This window comes from Pipistrellus kuhlii, unplaced genomic scaffold (assembly GCF_014108245.1).
Source record: "Pipistrellus kuhlii isolate mPipKuh1 unplaced genomic scaffold, mPipKuh1.p scaffold_m20_p_143, whole genome shotgun sequence".
NCBI classification, from domain to species: Eukaryota; Metazoa; Chordata; class Mammalia; order Chiroptera; family Vespertilionidae; genus Pipistrellus; species Pipistrellus kuhlii.
The window spans coordinates 215532-234093 of record NW_023425453.1 but is presented as its reverse complement, the minus strand read 5'-3'; the positions used below and the strand labels follow the sequence as shown (position 1 = coordinate 234093).

General features: G+C 56.1%; 1 protein-coding gene across 1 annotated transcript; it reads right to left on the bottom strand.

Annotated features, from left to right (window-relative positions):
* Positions 1-11864: 11864 nt before the first annotated feature.
* TLNRD1 (talin rod domain containing 1) lies at positions 11865-13281 on the bottom strand. Its single transcript, XM_036437604.2, has one exon. The coding sequence runs from the start codon at positions 13277-13279 to the stop codon at positions 12134-12136; it is 1146 nt and encodes a 381-aa protein (XP_036293497.1). The 5' UTR covers positions 13280-13281; the 3' UTR covers positions 11865-12133.
* Positions 13282-18562: the final 5281 nt, after the last annotated feature.

Below are 18562 nucleotides of genomic sequence, written 5' to 3'. Positions count from 1 at the left end.
GGGGGGGTGCAGGAGGCAGCTGATGGACGTTTCTCTCTCATCGATGTTTCTAGCTCTCTACCCCTCTCCCTTCCTCTCTGTATGAAATCAATAAAGTATATTTATTTAACTCTGAAATAAAAAAATACACATTTTGATATATATTTTAATAATATATACTTTAATATGTATTCCATATTTTTTAAAAATATATTTTTTAATATATATATTTATTGATTTTTCAGAGAGGAAGAGAGAAGGGATAGAGAGCTAGAAACGTCGATGAGAGAGAAACATCCATCAGCTGCCTCCTGCATGCCCCCCACAGGGGATGTGCCTGCAACCAAGGCCCATGCCCTTGACCGGAATCGAACCCGGGACCCTTCCGTCCGCAGGCCGACGCTCTATCCACTGAGCCACACCGGTTTTGGCAGGAAGACCAGAATTTTTGTGCATCGGCCTCTAGTTCCTACATACATCGCCCTGCATTGCCTACGTGTTTACTTTCATGCTTTATTTATTTTTATTTTTTTAAATATGTTTTTGTTGATGTCAGAGAGGCAGGAGGAGGGGGAGAGAGAGAGAGAGAGAGAGAAAGAGAGAAACATCCACAATGAGAGAGAATCGTGGACCGGCTGCTTCCTGCACGCCCCCCACTGGGGACCAAGCCCACAACCTGGACATGTGCCTCTGACCGGGAATCGAACCCAGGACCCTTCAGTCCGCAGGCTGGCGCTCTATCCACCGAGCCACCCCGGCCGGGACGACTTCCATATTTTAAAACCGACATGCACGGAAACACACACACACACACACACACACACACCCCTTAGGTGTACACTCTGATGAGTTTGGAAGACATGTGCATCCTCACCAAGAGAAACAAGCGGCTCTGGACAGTGTGGCTCAGTGGACAGAGCCTCGGCCTGCGGACTGAAGGGTCCCGGGTTCGATTCCAGTTAAGGGCACACGTCTGGGCTGTGTGTCCCTGAGGGCTTTGCACACGCTCTCACCCTGAGCCACCGCCTCCCAGACGGGGAAACCCGGCTCCGGGCCCGGCTCAGGGCCACGGGCCACCAGATCGGGACCCACAGAGGCGGGATCTGAACCCTCCAGAGGCCTGGCCGAGCGCGCGCACAGAGGCACAGAGCACGGGGACCCGGAGGGAACCGGTTCCGGCTCAGGCTCAGCAGGTCCCTGCTAAAATGCGGTAGCAACCATACTTTGGTGAAGACTGCTGTTCGAATCTTCACCCTTCTAGGCTGGCTCCGCCTGCGCCTGATTAAACACAGGATATTGACCTCAGCTTCCCCAGGTGGAGACCTGGAGGCTGAGGCAGTTTTCCGGTGCCTGTGGGCCAGGACCACAGGAGATGGGTTCCCACGGACTGGGTAGCTTCAGGGGTAGAAGCTGTAGAAAACCTTTAGAGACTAACCGCTGAGCTCTGCTTCCGTACTTCCTGCTATCGCGAGAGAGGGCCACCTTCCAACGTCCACCCAGCCTTTAGGACACATGTGTCAAACACAAGGCCCGCGGGCCAAATCCGTCCCGCCAGGCCTTGCAATGTGGCCCGCACCGCGCTGTCATCACTGCACTCCGCTGCGTTTCCATCACAATGACAGTTTACGACTGTTCAGTAAGCCATTCGGCCCGCGATTTAGGCTGGAGTTTAGATTTTGGCCCCTTCTCTGATTCAGTTCGACACCCCTACTTTAGGATTTAGAACAAAGGGAAATTCCTGTGGTTTGGACCTTTATTTTTATTTTTATTTAAAAAAATTTTTTTAAAAATATATTTTATTGATTTTGTACAGAGAGGAAGAGAGATAGAGAGTTAGAAACAACGATGAGAGAGGAACATCGATCAGCTGCCTCTTGCACACCCCCTACTGGGGATATGCCCGCCACCAAGGTCCATGCCCTTGACCGGAATCGAACCTGGGACCCTTCTGTCCACTGAGCCACCCCGGTTCTGGCTTTTTTTTTTTTTTTTTTTTTAAATACACAGAGAGTGAACTCAGCAGGGAGAAGCCGCCCACAGCTTCCACCGCCTCCGATGACACAGCGAGTCCCCGCCGCTCACAGAAGCTGCTGAGTCACGGGTGGTGCTCACTCCCCGCGGGATGGAACCACAGGGCGCTGAGGTCAGCCCAGGTCCCGGCCGGGGTTCCCCGTCCTCGGGGCCGGGACTTCCGGGGAGCCCAGAGGAGCAGGACGGGCCGGCCACCGGCCAGGCTGGCACACACGCCCCGCCCTGCCCCGGCCAGGCGGGCAGCCGGCGGACCGCAGAGAGAACGAGGCAACACGCCAAGACCGGCGTGGCTCAGTGGATAGAGCGTCGGCCTGCGGACTGAAGGGTCCCGGGTTCGATTCCGGTCAAGGGCATGGACCTTGGTGGCGGGCACATCCCCGGTGGGGGGCGTGCAGGAGGCGGCTGGTCGATGTTTCTCTCTCATCGATGTTTTTGACTCTCTATCCCTCACCCTTCCTCTCTCTGAAATCAATAAAAACATGTTTAAAAAAAAAACAAAAACAAAAACAAACAAACAAAAAAAACAAATACGGCCGAAACTGGTTTGGCTCAATGGATAGAGCGTCGGCTTGGGAACTGAAGGGTCCCGGGTTCGATTCCGGTCAAGGGCATGGACCTTGGTGGCGGGTACATCCCCAGTGGGGGGCGTGCAGGAGGCAGCTGATGGATGACTCTCTCTCATCGATGTTTCTAGCTCTCTCTCCCTCTCCCTTCCTCTCTGTACAAAATCAATAAAAATATATAAAAAAACAAAAAAAACAAATATGGAGTAAAAAAAAATACTCATTCATAAAGATGTCCAGCACTAGCTAGTATGGCTCCATGGAGAGAGGGTCGGCCTGCGGACTGAAGGGTCCCGGGTTCGATTCCAGCCAAGGGCACAGGCTTGAGTTGCAGGCTTGATCTATAGTAGGGGGTGTGCAGGAGGCAGCCAATCAGTGATTCTGTCTAATTACTGATGTTTCTATCTCTCTCCCTATCCCTTCCTCTCTGACATCCATAAAATGTATTAAAAAAGATATCCAGGCAAGTAGTCCTTGCCATAGTAAACTATTTTTTTAAATATATTTTATTGGCTGAAACCGGTTTGGCTCAGTGGATAGAGCGTCGGCCTGCGGACTGAAGGGTCCCGGGTTCGATTCCGGTCAAGGGCATGGACCTTGGTTGCGGGCACATTCCCAGTGAGGGGCGTGCAGGAGGCAGCTGATCAATGATTCTCTCTCATCGACGTTTCTAGCTCTCTATCTGTCTCTCTTCCTCTCTGTGAACAATCAATAAAATATATTTAAAAATATATATATATTTTTTTTTTATTATTGATTTTTTTAAAGAGAAGAAGGGAGAGGGAGAGTGAGTTAGAAACATCGGTGAGAGAGGAACATCGATCAGCTGCCTCCTGCACACCCCTCACTGGGGATGTGTCCGCAACCAAGGTCCATGCCTTTGTCCGGAATTGAACCCGGGACCCTTCAGTCCGCAGGTTGACACTCTCTCCATTGAGCCACACCGGTTTTGGCAAACTATTTTTTATATACCTTTTTTTATTATTATTATTATTGATTTCAGAGAGAAAGGAAGAGGGAGAGAGAGAGTACGCCCCACCCTGGGGATAAGCCCACAACCCAGGCCTGTGTCCTGACCGGGAATCAAACCCTTTCTTCCTGGTTCCTAGGTCGACACTCAACCACTGAGCCATGCCGGCCAGGCCGCCATAGTAAACTGCTGATATAAAACAGCCAAATGGCCCTCACCAGTGTTGCTCAGTGGATAGAGCATCGGCCTGTGGACTGAAGGGTCCCGGGTTCGATTCTGGTCAAAGACATGTACCTTGGTTGCGGGCACATCCCCAGTGGGGGGCGTGCAGGAGGCAGCTGGACGATGATTCTCTCTCATGGATGTTTCTAACTCTCTATCCCTCTCCCTTCCTCTCTGTAAAAAAACAATAAAATATATTTTTTAAAAATAATAAAATAAATTTTTTAAGAGGATTCTCACCGACAGTGGGGGCCAGCCCTCCGTCCCCAGGACGTTACGTAACCACATGCAGGGCCGTCCAAATGCAGCCAGAAGTCGGAACTTGCAGGCGCTGCCGTAACCTTCAGCACCGCATGGCTGGAGCGCCCAGATCCCTCCCCCTCCGCCCCTGCGCCGCTCCGAGCTGGCCGCAGGGCTCAGCGGTGGCCGGTCTGCAGCACAATTCACGGGCCCCCACCCCCACCCCCAATCTCCACCTTGGAAAGCGGGGGCCGGCCGGGGATGGCGCTGAGAACGCCCAGAAGTAAGCCCTAACCGGTGTGGCTCAGTGGTGAGAGCGCTGGCCTGCAGACAGAAGGGTCCCGGGTTCGATTCCCCGCCCCCCAGGGCTCCTGATCCGAGGTCAGGGGGCAGCTGGGACCATGAGGGGTGGGGTGGGGTGGGGGACTTGCGTTGCCTCCTGCAGAGCTGACCTGCCCAGGGACAGTCCGGGATGGGAGAGCCGACACCCGCTGGGCGCCCGGATAACGGGCCCCTCCACACGGGGCACCCCATCGCGCCCGGGAGCCCCCTCCTGCTGGCAGAGGAGGAAGCCAAGGAAATGCCCACGTCCATTGTACACGGAGCGGCCACAGGGCGGCGATCTCTGAACTCATCATTACGTAGTAATCTGGCCACTCAGTGTGTGTGTGCGTGTGCGCGCATGTATATATGTGTACACGCATGTGTGCATGTATAGACATGCATATATGCGTATATTAATATGTGTGTGCATATATGTACATATGTGTCTATGTGTATGTGTGTGCGTATATGTGTATATGATTGTGTGCATATGTGTGTGCATATGTGTATCTATGCATATACGTATGTATGTGCGCATACATGCATGTATGTGTGCGTCCATGTGTGTATATGTGTGCGTACATATGTGTACACGTATATGTGTGCACATATGTGCGCATATATGTACATATATGTGTATGCATGTGTATATGATTGTGTGTGCATATGTGTGTGTGCATATATGCATATACGTGTGTGTATGCATGCATATGTGTGCATCTATGTGTGTGTGTGTGTGCGTGTGTGTGTGTGTGAGTGTGTGCACACACATACATACAGGTCCCAGGTCACTGTGCCCTGAGGCCAGGCCGCCCCCCTCCCAGGCCTTTGCTGGCACCCGGCAGCCGGCTTTCCCCCCCGCTGCCTGAGCGGGTGTTGCCATGGCCACCGTCGTTCCCAAAAGCAGGTGTTTCGGTTAAAATTAGCCGTTTTGAAACTGCCAAATATGTTAGATCCCTGTGCCAGCTTCAAAAAAATTTTTAAAAGGGAGGGGGGAGGGAAGGGCTTACAAAACACCCAATTCCATGGCGCTGATGTTTCCAGAATCACAAAGCTACCTCGCTTCCCAGGAACAGGGCCCGGATCAGGAAAAAACGGGGGTGGAGGAGAACGAATACACACGTATATGTCACACACACACACACACACACACACACACGTAATTTTCTTTTTAAAAAATATATATGTTATTGATATTTTACAGAGAGGAAGGGAGAGGGATAGAGAGCTAGAAACATCCATGAGAGAGAAGCATCCATCAGCTGCCTCCTGCACGCCCGCCACTGGGGATGTGCCCCCAACCAAGGTCCATGCCCTTGTCCGGAATCGAACCCGGGACCCTTCAGTCCGCAGGCCGACGCCCTATCCACTGAGCCACACCGGTTCCGGCCCAGGTAATGTTCGTATTTCCTAACATCGACCCAGAATGAATAGAAAGCGGCAGGAGCTTATGCCGGAACCGCGGTCGGCAAACCGCGGCTCTCGAGCCACACGCGGCTCCTTGGCCCCTGGAGGGTGGCTCTTCCACAAAACGCCACGGCCTGGGCACGTCTGTGTGGAAGACGTGGCGTTAGAAGAAGTTTACGTTTGGAAAACGTGGCTCTCCAGAGACATCTCAGCCGTTGCCCTGTTGATGTTTGGCCCTGTGGACGGATGAGTTTGCCAAACCCCAGGCCCTAGCTGGTGTGGCTCAGTGAGTAGAGCGTCGGCCTGCGGACTGAAGCATCCTGGGTTCGATTCCGGTCAAGGGCACAGGCCCGGGTTGCGGGCTCCATCCCCAGGTGGGGGCGTGCAGGAGGCAGCCGATCCAGGATTCTCTCTCATCATGGATGTTTCTATCTCTCCCTCTCCCATCCTCTCTGAGATCAATAAAGATATACTGAAGCCGAAACCGATTTGGCTCAGTGGATAGAGCGTTGGCCTGAGGACTCAAGGGTCCCGGGTTCGATTTCGGTCAAGGGCATGGACCTTGGTTGCGGGCACATCCCCAGTGGGGGGGGGGGTGCAGGAGGCAGCTGATCGATGTTACTCTCTCATCGATGTTTCTAGCTCTCTCTCCCTTTCTCTCTCTGTGAAAAATCAATAAAATATATATATATATATATATATATATATATATATATTTTTTTTTTTTTTTTTTTAATTAAAAAAATAAAGATGCTGAGCTTAAAACAGTCTGGGAAAGACAGGTCTGGTATTACTAGGGAAATCCTGAGTCTGGAATCCTTGGTTGCACTGACTAGGGGGCGGGAGGGGGGGAGAGAGTGGGAGAGGGGGGGACTGTTCTGAGTGACGGCTCTTATTCTGAGAATTGAGCTCTGACAGCTCCTTCTCCCCTGACCATCCTTCTACCGTAACTCTCTCTTCCTCTCTGTAAGAAATCAATAAAATATATATATTTTTTAAAAAATGGATCACTCCAGTCCCAGCTGGGGTGGCTCAGTGGTCGACCTAGGATCCAGGAGGTCACGGTTCAATTCCAGTCAAGGGCACAGGCCCGGGTGGCGGGCTCGATCCTCAGTGAGGGGCGTGCAGGAGGCAGCCGATCCGGGATTCTCTCTCCTCATCGATGCTCCTCTCTCTCTCTCTCTCTCTCTCTCTCCCTCCCCCTTCCTCTCTGAAACCAACTCTGCTTGGTTTCCCGCACCCCCAGCCCGGAAGGTGCCTGTGGGGTCTGTGTACGTACGGACACACACCCTGAGGGTCAGAGCAGCCTCAGAATTTACGTCAATGACGTGAACTCTAGCCTGGTTTCATCACACACACACACACACACACACACACACGAGGCCAGGGTGCTCTCATTCCTGGGCCTGGCTATCTCCGCCGACCTTATTAAGGCCGGGGAAGTAGGTCTGAGATGCTGCTGCTTTGTAAAAACCAGGGCTAGCCCCGGCCGGTGTGGCTCAGTGGATAGAGCGCCCGTCTGCTAACCGAAGGGTCCCGGGTTCGATTCCGGTCAGGGGCATGGACCTTGGTGGCGGGCACATCCCCAGTGGGGGGCGTGGAGGAGGCAGCTGATGGATGCATCTCTCTCATCGATGTTTCTGGCTCTCTCTCCCTCTCCCTTCCTCTCTGTAAAAAAAAAAAAAAAAAAAAAAAAAATCAATAAAATAATAAAAAATAAAAAAAAAATAAAAAAAGATATTTGGTCACGTCCCAAGAGTCTTCCCCTTTCTCCCTCTGTCTCTCAGGTCCTCCAAGAGAATTCTGCTGGCCTTTTTTTTCCTGTCTCTCTTGTTGTATAAATAAATTTCATTGCTTTTTTTACAGAGAGGAAGGGAGAGGGGTAGAGAGCCAGAAACATCGATGAGAGAGAAACATCGACCAGCTGCCTCCAGCACACCCCTCACCGGGGATGTGCCCGCAACCGACGTACATGCCCTTGACCGGAATCGAACCCGGGACCTTTCAATATGCAGGCCGATGCTTTACCCACTGAACCAAACCGGTTAGGGCTTCAATACATCTTTATTGATTTCAGAGAGGAAGGGAGAGGGAGAGAGAGATGGAAACATCCATGATGAGAGAGAGAATCCCTGATTGGCTGCCTCATGCACGCCCCCCACTGGGGATCGAGCCCGCAACCTGGGCATGTTCTCTCTCTCTCTCTTTTTTTAAAAAAATATATTTTATTGATCCTTTACAGGGAGGAAGGGAGAGAGACAGAGAGCTAGAAACATCGATGAGAGAGAAACAACGACCAGCTGCATCCAGCACACCCCCCACTGGGGATGTGCCCGCAACCGACGTACATGCCCTTGACCGGAATCGAACCCGGGACCTTTCAGTCTGCAGGCCGACGCTCTACCACTGAGCCACACCGGTTTCGGCTGGGCATGTTCTCTTTTTTAAAATATATTTTATTGCTTTCTGTACAGAGAGGAAGGGAGAGAGACAGAGAGCTAGAAACATCAATGAGAGAGAGTCATGGATCAGCTGCCTCCTGCACACCCCCCACCGGGGATGTGCCTGCAACCAAGGTACATGCCCTTGACCGGAATCGAACCTGGGGCCCTTCAGTCCCCAAGCCGACGCTCTATCCATTGAGCCAAACCGGTCCGGCTCGGCTGGGCATGTTCTCTTGACGGGAATCGAACCTGGGACCCTTCAGGCCATCCCCGGAGCCACACCGGCCGGGGCCCCGGGGAGGTTGTGAAATGCTGCACGTTCAAACACACGGACATGTTAACAGCAGCTACTGGCTCCCCAGGAGGGAGGAAAAGGCCCCACCGTTGACTGGGTGGCTCACTGGTTAGCGCCCCTCCAGTGGGTAAGGAGAGAGGCGTGGGGAGGAGCTAGTATTGTCCTGAAAAAAATTGCAAGAAATGAGTCCAAGGAACAGTGGCCTTTTTTTTTTTTTTTTTCATAATCAAGGTTGCAGAGTTCTGGCCTTGATCTCATTTTTCTCCTGCTTGTCCCTTTCTGTGGAGCCTCTGTGATCTGCCTGGCCCGCACAGGCTTTGCCACTGGAAACTCCAGCACTGCGTACGGACACTCCCTGCAGACAGATGAGCTGGGATTCCTCTAGGCAGGCGGGGCTGCCATTAGCATGTGCAGGGGGAGAGGACTGAACATTCATTTTTTTTTTTATAAAATATATATTTTATTGATTTTTTCACAGAGAGGAAGAGAGAGGGATAGAGAGCCAGAAACGTCGATGAGAGAGAAACATCGACCAGCCGCCTCCTGCACACCCACCACCGGGGATGTGCCCGCAACCAAGGTCCATGCCCTTGACCGGAATCGAACCCGGGACCTTTCAGTCCGCAGACCAACGCTCTTATCCACTGAGCCAAACCGGTTTCGGCTGAACATTCATTTTTTAAAAAAAAAAAAATATTATTTTTTGCCTTAAACCGGTGTGGCTCAGTGGATAGAGCGTCGGCCTGCAGACTGAAGGGTCCCAGGTTCGATTCCGGTCAAGGGCACGTACCTTGGCTGCGGGCACATCCCCAGTGGGGGTTGAGCAGGAGGGAGCTGATGGATGTTTCTCTCTCATCGATGTTTCTAACTCTCTATCCCTCTCTGTAAAAAAAAAAAAAATCAATAAAATATATTTAAAAAAAGAAAGAAATACGCGATCAGAGCAAACGTCAAGCATGTAGCCTTGTCTGTGCTCGGAGCTCTCCCACAGCAAGAGTTGGAATGGATCCGCTGTCCGTCAGAGAAAGAAAAAAAAAAGTTCAACGTATCTATAGGTTCAGCAACACTCCTCTCCCCGTCTTTTTATCTTAAAACGTCTGCAGCAGCGAAAGCTGCCTTTCCGTCATTCCAAGCTTTAGTCAGCAAAGCGTTCTTCCAACATACACTCAAGCAGTCTGTCTCTCAAAGTCAAGGTCACAGCCATAACCCTTTGGTCTGCAATCCTGCTGGGATTCTTTAAAAAAATATATATATATATATATTTTATTGACTTTTTTACAGAGAGGAAAGGAGAGGGAGAGAAACATTGATCAGCCGCCTCTTGCACACACACACACACACACACACACACACACACTCCCCACTGGGGATGTGCCCACAACCAAGGTACAGGCCCTTGACCGGAATCGAACCCGGGACCCTTCAGTCCGCAGGCCGATGCTCTATGCTAGGGGGTCGAACTCAATCAGAGAAGGGGCCAAAATCTAAAATCCAGCCTAAATCTCGGGCCGAATGGTTTACTGAACAGTCATAAACTGTCATTGTGATGGAAACGCAGCGGAGTGCAGTGATGACAGCGCGGTGCGGGCCACATTGCAAGGCCTGGCGGGACGGATTTGGCCCGCGGGCCTTGTGTTTGACACATGTGCTCTATGCACTGAGCCAACCCGGTTTTGGCTCTGCTGGGATTCTAAGAAGTTCTTAACACTTTGTACAATGTCGGTCCAGCCACTAAAACATCTAGCACCCTTACCCTGGCCAGTGGATAAGGCATCAGCCTTCTGACTGAAGGGTCCCGGGTTCGATTCCGGCCAAGGGCACATCCCCAGAAGGCGGCCTGCAGGAGGCAGCGCACCAATGATTCTCTCTCATCATGGATGCTTCTATCTCTCCCTCTCCCTTCCTCTCTGAGATCAAAAATATATATTTTATTATAAAGTTTATTTTTACTTTTTAAATATAGTGTACTGATTTTTCCCAGAGAGGAAGGGAGAGGGAGAGAGAGCTAGAAACATCGATGAGAGAGAAACATCCATCAGCTGCCTCCTGCACACCCCCCACTGGGGATGAGCCCGCAATTAAGGCGCATGCCCTTGACTGGAATCGAACCCGGGACCCTTCAGTCCGCAGGCCGACGCTCTATCCACTGAGCCACACCGGTCAGGGCTATAAAAATACATTAAAAAAGCCGAAACCGGTGTGGCTCAGTGGATAGAGCGTCAGCCTGCGGACCGAAGGGTCCCGGGTTCGATTCCGGTCAAGGGCAGGTACATTGGTTGCGGGCACATCCCCGGTAGGGGGTGTGCCAGAGGCAACTGGTCGATGTTTCTCTCTCATACGTTTCTAGCTGTCTCTCTCTCTCCCTTCCTCTCTGTAAAAAATCAATAAAATATATATTTAAAAAAAAATAGAACCCTCTAGCATCGCAAGTGGCTGGATCTGAACAGACCTGACCCCATTCAAGAGGCGCCAGGCCCTGCTGGGGCGAACAGGGGACGGGACAGACCATCCGCGCCTCCTCTGAGCCAGGAAGGAAGCGAGGGAGCGGTAAGGAAAAGGACCCACACCCCAGAGGCCCCCTCCAGGGCCCCCTCGTCAGGACGTAATGACTGATGGCCCAGAGTCATCTGAGAAAACATAACACTTTTAATGGATGAAATAAATACTCCAGTACATGCAAGGGACAAAAACTTGACATTGGAGAGGGGCTGGGGGAGGGGAGAAATCACTCTATAGTGTAAAAAAAAACAACCAGGAAATAAAAAACACACTCACAGTAGCTCTTCCACCCACGCCCCCCACCCACACCCCACGCACCCCATTCCCCGTTCGCAAATCCCATGGCAACGCCAGACTCCTTCCACACCGCGGACACGCCTCATCCAGCTGGGGGTGGGAAATAAAAAATAAAAAAATGCAACAACATGCAACCAAGGTAGCTACATCCATGTCTACGGAGTGGGGAACTGAGGTAACCTTTTCTTTGCATCAGGAAGGAAAAAAAATAAAAAGGGAAAAGCAATGAACCTATGACCTCCTTTCCTGCCCAATGAATGAATGAATGAATGAATGAATAAGTCTGGGTGAGGGATTTTCCGGGGAGGAGGAGCTGGGGGTGCGGTGATTGGGGGGGGGGGGGACCCTGCCTGCCCCCAGCCCCCAGCCGTTAGCATCCTCCCAGCTCCAAGTCCCTGCAGCGTGGGGGCTGTGGGGCTGGAAGGGGTGGCCGAAACCGGTGCGGCTCAGTGGATAGAGCATCGGCCTGCGGACGGAAGGGTCCCAGGTTCGATTCCGGTCAAGGGCATGTGCTTGCGGGCACATCCCCGGTGGAGGGGGGTGTGCAGGAGGCGGCTGATGGATGATTCTCTCTCATCGATGTTTCTAACTCTCTATCCTTCTCTCTTCCTCTCTCTCTCTCTATAAAAAAAATAAAATAAAAAAATATATTAAAAAAAAAAGGGGTGCTTGGCCCTGTTTTCTGGAAGATTCCTCTGGAGCATCTAACATGGGGAGAGGGAGGGGAATGGGGCGTGTGGGCGCTTCACCTACGATTTCTTTGGTATAAAATCGGGGGGAGGGGCAAACCATAAGCATTTTCCGTTATTCCGGAGAGGGGGATGGGGATGGGGGGGGGGATGGAGAAGGGGGAAAGGGGGTGCTAATTCACAGAATTGGCATTCACTGGCGGTAAAGTCCTGGGCGAAGACCTCTCCCGTAAAGCCTGAGATAGCAGGGCGCAGCCCTCGGCCACGGCGCAGGCCGAGTGGCGCAGCCGGTCCCTGGGGTCGGGGCCCTTGGCGTCGGGGTGCAGCGCCAGGTCCCGGAGGCACTGGGTGAGGAGCACGCAGGCCGACACGACGCTCATGGCGCCGCCCAGGATGGCCGTGTGCACCGCCTTGCCCTCGGCGCCCAGTGCGGCCGCGCGGCCCAGGAACTGCGGCTCCGTGGCGAAGCCCACGAGCGCGCCCACCGCCTGCGCCAGGGGCGCGCAGAAGAGCGCGCACCGGCCGCGGGCCAGCTCGCTGGGCGCCGCCTTGACCTCGCGCACGCAGGCCAGCAGCGCCGACGCGCTGGCGCTCATGCACTTGACCCCGAGCTTGAACTGCTCGCGCGCGAAGCGGTCCCGGGAGCGCTCGCTGGCCAGGGCGCACGCGTCCGTCAGCAGCCGGAGGTTGCGCGACAGGCCCTGCGACACCTCGAGCAGCAGCTGCGGGGTGAGGTCCGCCAGCGGCGTGGCGCGCAGCGTGGCGCAGCCCTGCTCCACCTCGTGGCGGCAGCGCGTCACCCGGTAACGGTCCACCAGCCCCGGCTGCGCGGGCTGCGCGCCCGGCGCCGCCACGGCCGCCAGGTAGGCCGCGTGCGCCGAGCTCTCGGTCAGCGCCACCACCAGCTCGCCCAGCTCCAGCAGGCGGTCGCCGGCCTCGCCGAAGCGGCCCATGTTCAGCTGGCTCTGCACGTCGTGCGTCAGGATGGACAGCCCCTTGGTGCGCGCGATGATGCTGTCCCGGCATTGCTCGAAGGAGGACTCTGCGCCCCCGCCGCTCCCGCCGGCCGCGCCCTCGGAAGAGGAGGAGGGGGACGAGGGCGGCAGCAGCACCGGCCTGGCCTCGCTGGACAGCAGGAGCAGGTCGGCCACCAGCTGCATCTTGGCCTTGCACTGGTCGCACACGGCCGCCAGCCTCTTGCGCGGCTGCGACGAGCTGGTCCCACCGACGCCAATGCCCACGCCGACGGCGCCCACTGCGCTCGCAGGAGCCGCAGCTGGAGGAGGAGGAGGAGGAGGAGCCGCCTCGCCGCTAGCCATCGCGCCCGGGGGGCAGTGGCATGCCGCTGGGGAGCCCGCTACCGCCGCCGTCGGGTCTCAGCTGGCCGGGGCCGCGGCGCCTTCCCCGCACCATCATGCCATCCACCGCCGCGGGCAGCGGAGGGCGCGGGGCAGCGGTGGTGCTGCTGGTGGTGCCGGCGGCGCGGGGCGGGCCCCCGGGCTGGGGGACAAGGCGGGAGGCTCTTCCAGGCGCTGGGCCTCCGGCCTGGACCTCCGGGGACGCTTGCAGGAACCATGAACCGGGCGCGCCAAGCTCACGGGGCGCCGCGCTCCTCGGTGCCGGGCTCCTCGGTGCCGCGCTCCTCCTCGGTGCCCGGCAGCCAGGAAAGTCCCTTCGGCGGGGCCGCCGCTGCAGACGCCGGCTTCCTGGGCACGGCCCGGGCGGCCCGCGGGAGCCGGAGGGCGGGAGGGGAAGCTGGGAGTTGTCTCCCTTCCTTCCTTCCTTTCTTTGAAATCAAAAGCGCTTCCTCGGGGAGGAGCGCGCCGGCGCAGGCGGTGGCGGTGGCCCGGGCGCGCTCTGCTGTCCGCCTCCTCCTCCTCCTCCTCCCGGGCTCCGCGGGGCACGTGGGCTTGGGGAGCGGGGACCCCACCCGGCGGTGGCGGTGGAGGCGGCACGGCCCCGCGACGGTGGCCCGGACTGGCGCTGGCTGGGGGGACGCGCGGCCTCCCCGGCGCATCTCCCGGCCCCGGGCTCCTCGGGAAGCGGCCGGGCCCGAGGGTGTGGCCAGGGCCGGCACGGAGTCAGGCGGGCGCGGGCTCGGAGGCCTCCCGATCGCTCGATCGCGCTCCGTCCGTCCGTCCGCCCGCCCGCCCGCCACGCCCGGCGGCGCTTTCCCGCCTCGCCGCCGCCACTCACTGCGCCCCGGCGGCACGCCCTCCGGCCCCGCGGCCCGCAGCTGCCGGCCGGGGGCGCTGGTCCATGCCCGGATCCTCCTCCTCTTCCTCCTCCTCCTCCTCCTCTTGCTCTTCCTCCGCCTCCTCCTCTTCGCCGCGGGCCCTGCGCATCGGCCGTCCCGCGCGCGCGCGTGTGGCCCCGGCGGCGGCGGCGGCTGGGCCGGCTCAGAAGGTCCCCGCGGCGCCCCGGGCCCCGGCTCCTGCCATGTTTGCCAGCCTCCAACTTCCGAGCGGAGGGGGAGGAAGGGCGGGGGCCGCCGGGCGCGGGGAGACGCCGCCTCCGCTCGGAGCGCGGGCCCTGGGCGCGCCGCGCGGCCGCCCGGCTGGCTGCCCGGAGGGGCTCCCCGGTCCCGGCCCGCCTCGCCCCCGCCTCGCCGCCCGGGCCGCCGCCTCCCCGGAGCCTATGGAGAGCTTTTGTGTGGCGTCACCGCCTCGCGTTTAAATCCCGCTTCCTCCCTCCCCGCCCCCTCGCCGCCGCCGCCGCCGCCGGATGCTTGCGCGATGCGCTGCTCCTCCCCCGGGAAGCGGGCGGGACGCGGAGGCCCGGGCCGGCGGGTGGGCCCGAGCTTGCCTTCCCCCCGCCTGTCCTTGGCCGGGGGGAGAGGGAGGCGGGAGGGGGGACGGGACACAGGCCGCGCGATCTTGGGGAGTCGGGGCGCCCCCGCCGCCGCCGCCGGTTGGCCTTACGTAAGCGCTCGGCCGGGCAGGGGGCCCCCCGCGCCCGCCGTCCCCGCCCGCCCGCCCGCCCGCCCGGGGAGCCGGTCTCAGCGGCGACCTGTGTTCCGGGGCAGAGGGAGGAGGGCTCGGTGCCCTCCCCTGGGACTAGGGGGTGGGGGTGGGTACCCGTCTGGCTTTCCAAGCGCCCCCCGCCCCCCTTTATGTGGCTGATCCTCTCCCTCGGGGGGGGGGGGGGGAAAGGTCTGAGCGGGGCGAGGGGGGCGCACGGGACGCGGAGTCCCAGGAGCCTTGAACTTGGAGACGCTTGGGCAGCCAGCGCGCGCGGGCTCTGCGCGCCACTGGGGGGCGGGGGTGGAGGGTTGGGGGTGTCAGGCTGTCCCCCGGCCGGCCACTCATCAGCTGGGAGCTGGTGCGAGCTCGCCCTCTCCCCCGCCCTCCCGCGACCCGGTTTCTGATCTCCAGATCAGATGTTCCGCTCGGACTGCTGCTGAGTCCTTGGCTCGTGCACGGGACCCGCCAGGCCAGGGTGCGCCTTGGCTGGCGCCAAGGCGAGAGGTTGCCCTCCCGTGACCTCTGGGTCTCCGCTGCTACATAATGAGGTGACGGAGGCCAAGCCTTTGGGAGGGAAACGTACTTATGATCCCCGTTTTCTCCTGGGAAGACGGCTGCTCCAGGCCTTTCGCGCCTTCCCAGGGTCAGGAGGGGGGTCCCCCCTCCCCCCCCCCGCCAGGGGAGGAACCCGGCCCAGCTCTTCGCAGGCCTTTATTTTGCAGGAAGTGGTTGAAGCGCCTGGGGTTCCTCCCAGCCAAGGGCCCCCACTTCTGAGTCCTAAAAGGGGCCCTCTGGGTGCCCAGCCCACACCCAGGCGGGGTGTGGGCAGCCCCTAGAAATGGTGTCTTCCTCCACCCCCCCTCCTAAACCCTGGAGGCCCCCTTTCCTGCCAGCTGCCATCTGTATATATAAAAGCCTAAATGGCCGAGCCAGGCTGGTCGCTGTGATCCTCAAGGCAGGAGCTGCCCACTAGTGGTCAGTGCGCTCCCACATCCAACCTCCCTGGACCCCTCCTGCCCACCCCTGCCGCCTTGATGGGCTCCAATCGCCGGCCAGGCCGAGGGACCCCCCCCCCACCTGTGCACGAATTCGTGCACTGGGCCTCTAGTTGTTACATAGAAATGAGGGCGACTTTGCAATTGATCATCCAGAACGAAACAGCCTGAGGGAGACCTGCTGGTCATAAGCTAACCGTGAGCGGCAGGCGCCTTCGGGGGTTGCACACCAGACCCCATAAAACTACGCTTTTTTTTTTTTGAACAGGAAGCGGTGGGGAAAAATAGCTGGATGCACCAAGCTCTTTCCGTGGCTGCCCTCTCTGTGCCGGGTTACGTGTGAAACTGCGTTGGAATTGGGTTACTCCGTCACCCTAACCATGAGCTATGCTACTCAGACTGCCCCACTGTATCCAGGGATGGTTGGTTCAACATTAACATTTTAAAATATATATATATATCTTTATTAACTTCAGAGAAGAAGGGAGAGACAGAAACATCCATCTGGAGAAACACTGATCGGCTGCCTCCTGCACGCCCCCCGCTGGGGCTGGTGCCCACAACGCAGGCATGTGCCCTTGGCTGGAATCGAACCCGGGCCCTTCAGTCCTCAGGCTGACTGACGCTCGATGCACCGAGCCAAACCGGTTAGGGCTCAACATTCAAATGTTAAGCCCCGGCTGGTGTAGCTCAGTAATTGAACCCACGGACCAGGTCACAGTTGGATTCCAGGGTGTGCAGGAGGCAGCCGATCCGGGATTCTCTCTCATCATGGATGTTTCTCACTCACACTCCCTCTCCCTTCCTCTCTGACGTCAATCAAAAGATATTTTTTTAAGAATTTGATAGGATTGGCCCTAACTGGTTCGGCTCTGTGGATAGAGCGTCGGCCTGCGGACTGAAAGGTCCCGGGTTCGATTCCGGTCAAGGGCATGGACCTTGGTTGCGGGCACATCCCCCGTGGGGTGTTGTGCAGGAGGCAGCTGATCTATGTTTCCAACTCTCTATCCTTCTCCCTTTCTCTCTGTAAAAAATCAATTTAAAAAAATATATATATATTTTTTAAAAATTTTGGCTCTCCAAAGAAATGTCAATCGTTGTGCTGTTGATGTTCGGCTCTGGGGACGAATGCGGTTGCCGACCATACAGTCCGCTGGCTACGCGGATGGGTCAGGTGACCCATTCTGACCCAAGAAGTCAGGTGGAATGAGGTGGTTGATGGGCGGGCTGGGATTCTCAGTCCGGCCCCTGCTGTTCCTCCCCGACCCCGGCTTCTGGATGCTACAGCTTCAACAGTGTGGAGCGTCCATAGGCTTACGTGACGGGGAGCAGACCTTTTGGCTTGCCTTGGACGTGAAGCATGAGCGAAAGGCACATTCAGTGGTAAGCCGCCGAGATCTGAGGGTTGTTGAGGTGGCATACTTTTTTTTCATTTTATTTTCAATATATATTTTATTGATTTTTTACAGAGAGGAAGAGAGAGGGATAGAGTTAGAAACATCGATGAGAATCATCGACCAGCCGCCTCCTGCACACCCTCTACTGGGGATGTGCCCGCAACCAAGGTACATGCCCTTGATGGGAATCGAACCCGGGACCCTTCATCTGGGTGACCAGTTATTATGGCTGCTGGCTTTTTTTTTTTTTTTTAAATAAATCTTTATTGTTCATATTATTACACAGTTCCTCGTTTCTTCCCCCTCCACCAGGTTCCCACCCCACACCCTCTGCCCCCTCATCCTCATCCATTGGTGCACAGTTTATGTTCAGTCTCTTCCTCCCTCCCTTTCCCCGATAGTAAATTCCTTTTCAGATAGCAAATCTGTTACTTAGCATTTTCTCATATCAATAATACCTCCACATGCCCAATGATACACTTCACACAAAAGACATTTCCAAAGAGGACAACCAGCCTCATCCAGGCCCCACCCAAGGCACTCACAGATCAACACCCCAGCACTATACTAACTCAACACATCCAGATATAGGCTGTTGGCTTTTTATATATATATATATATATATATATATATATATATATATATATATATATATATATGTATAAATAGAGCCGAAACCGGTTTGGCTCAGTGGATAGAGCGTCGGCCTGCGGACTAAAAGGTCCCTGATTCGATTCCAGTCAGGGGCATGTACCTTGGTTGTGGGCACATCCCCAGTAGGGGGCGTGCAAAAGGCAGCTGATTGATGATTCTCTCTCATTGATGTTTCTAACTCACTATCTCTCTCTCTTCCTCTCTGTAAGAAATCAATCAAATATATTTTAAAAAAATAAAAAAGATTCTCAGAGAGTTGAACTGAATCGAGTTCCAACTGTCAAAACGGTAAAAGTTCAATTAATCCAGATGTTTTCCTGTCGGGGGGTTCTAAGAGGGACCACCTCGGGAGATAAAAGTCCGTCGCCCTGGGATTTTATGAAGGGCCCGGGTTCGATTCCAGCCAAGGGCACATGCCTGCGTTGTGGGCACCATCCCCAGCAGGGGGCGTGCAGGAGGCAGCCGATCAACAACTTGTAGATCCCACGAGATGACTTTTTCCCTGCCCACCTTGATCTCCCCCCACGTCTGCCCCTGCCTTTGGCAGCTGGCAGAATGGATGGGCGGGGCGACCCCTCCCTGCGGAACACGTG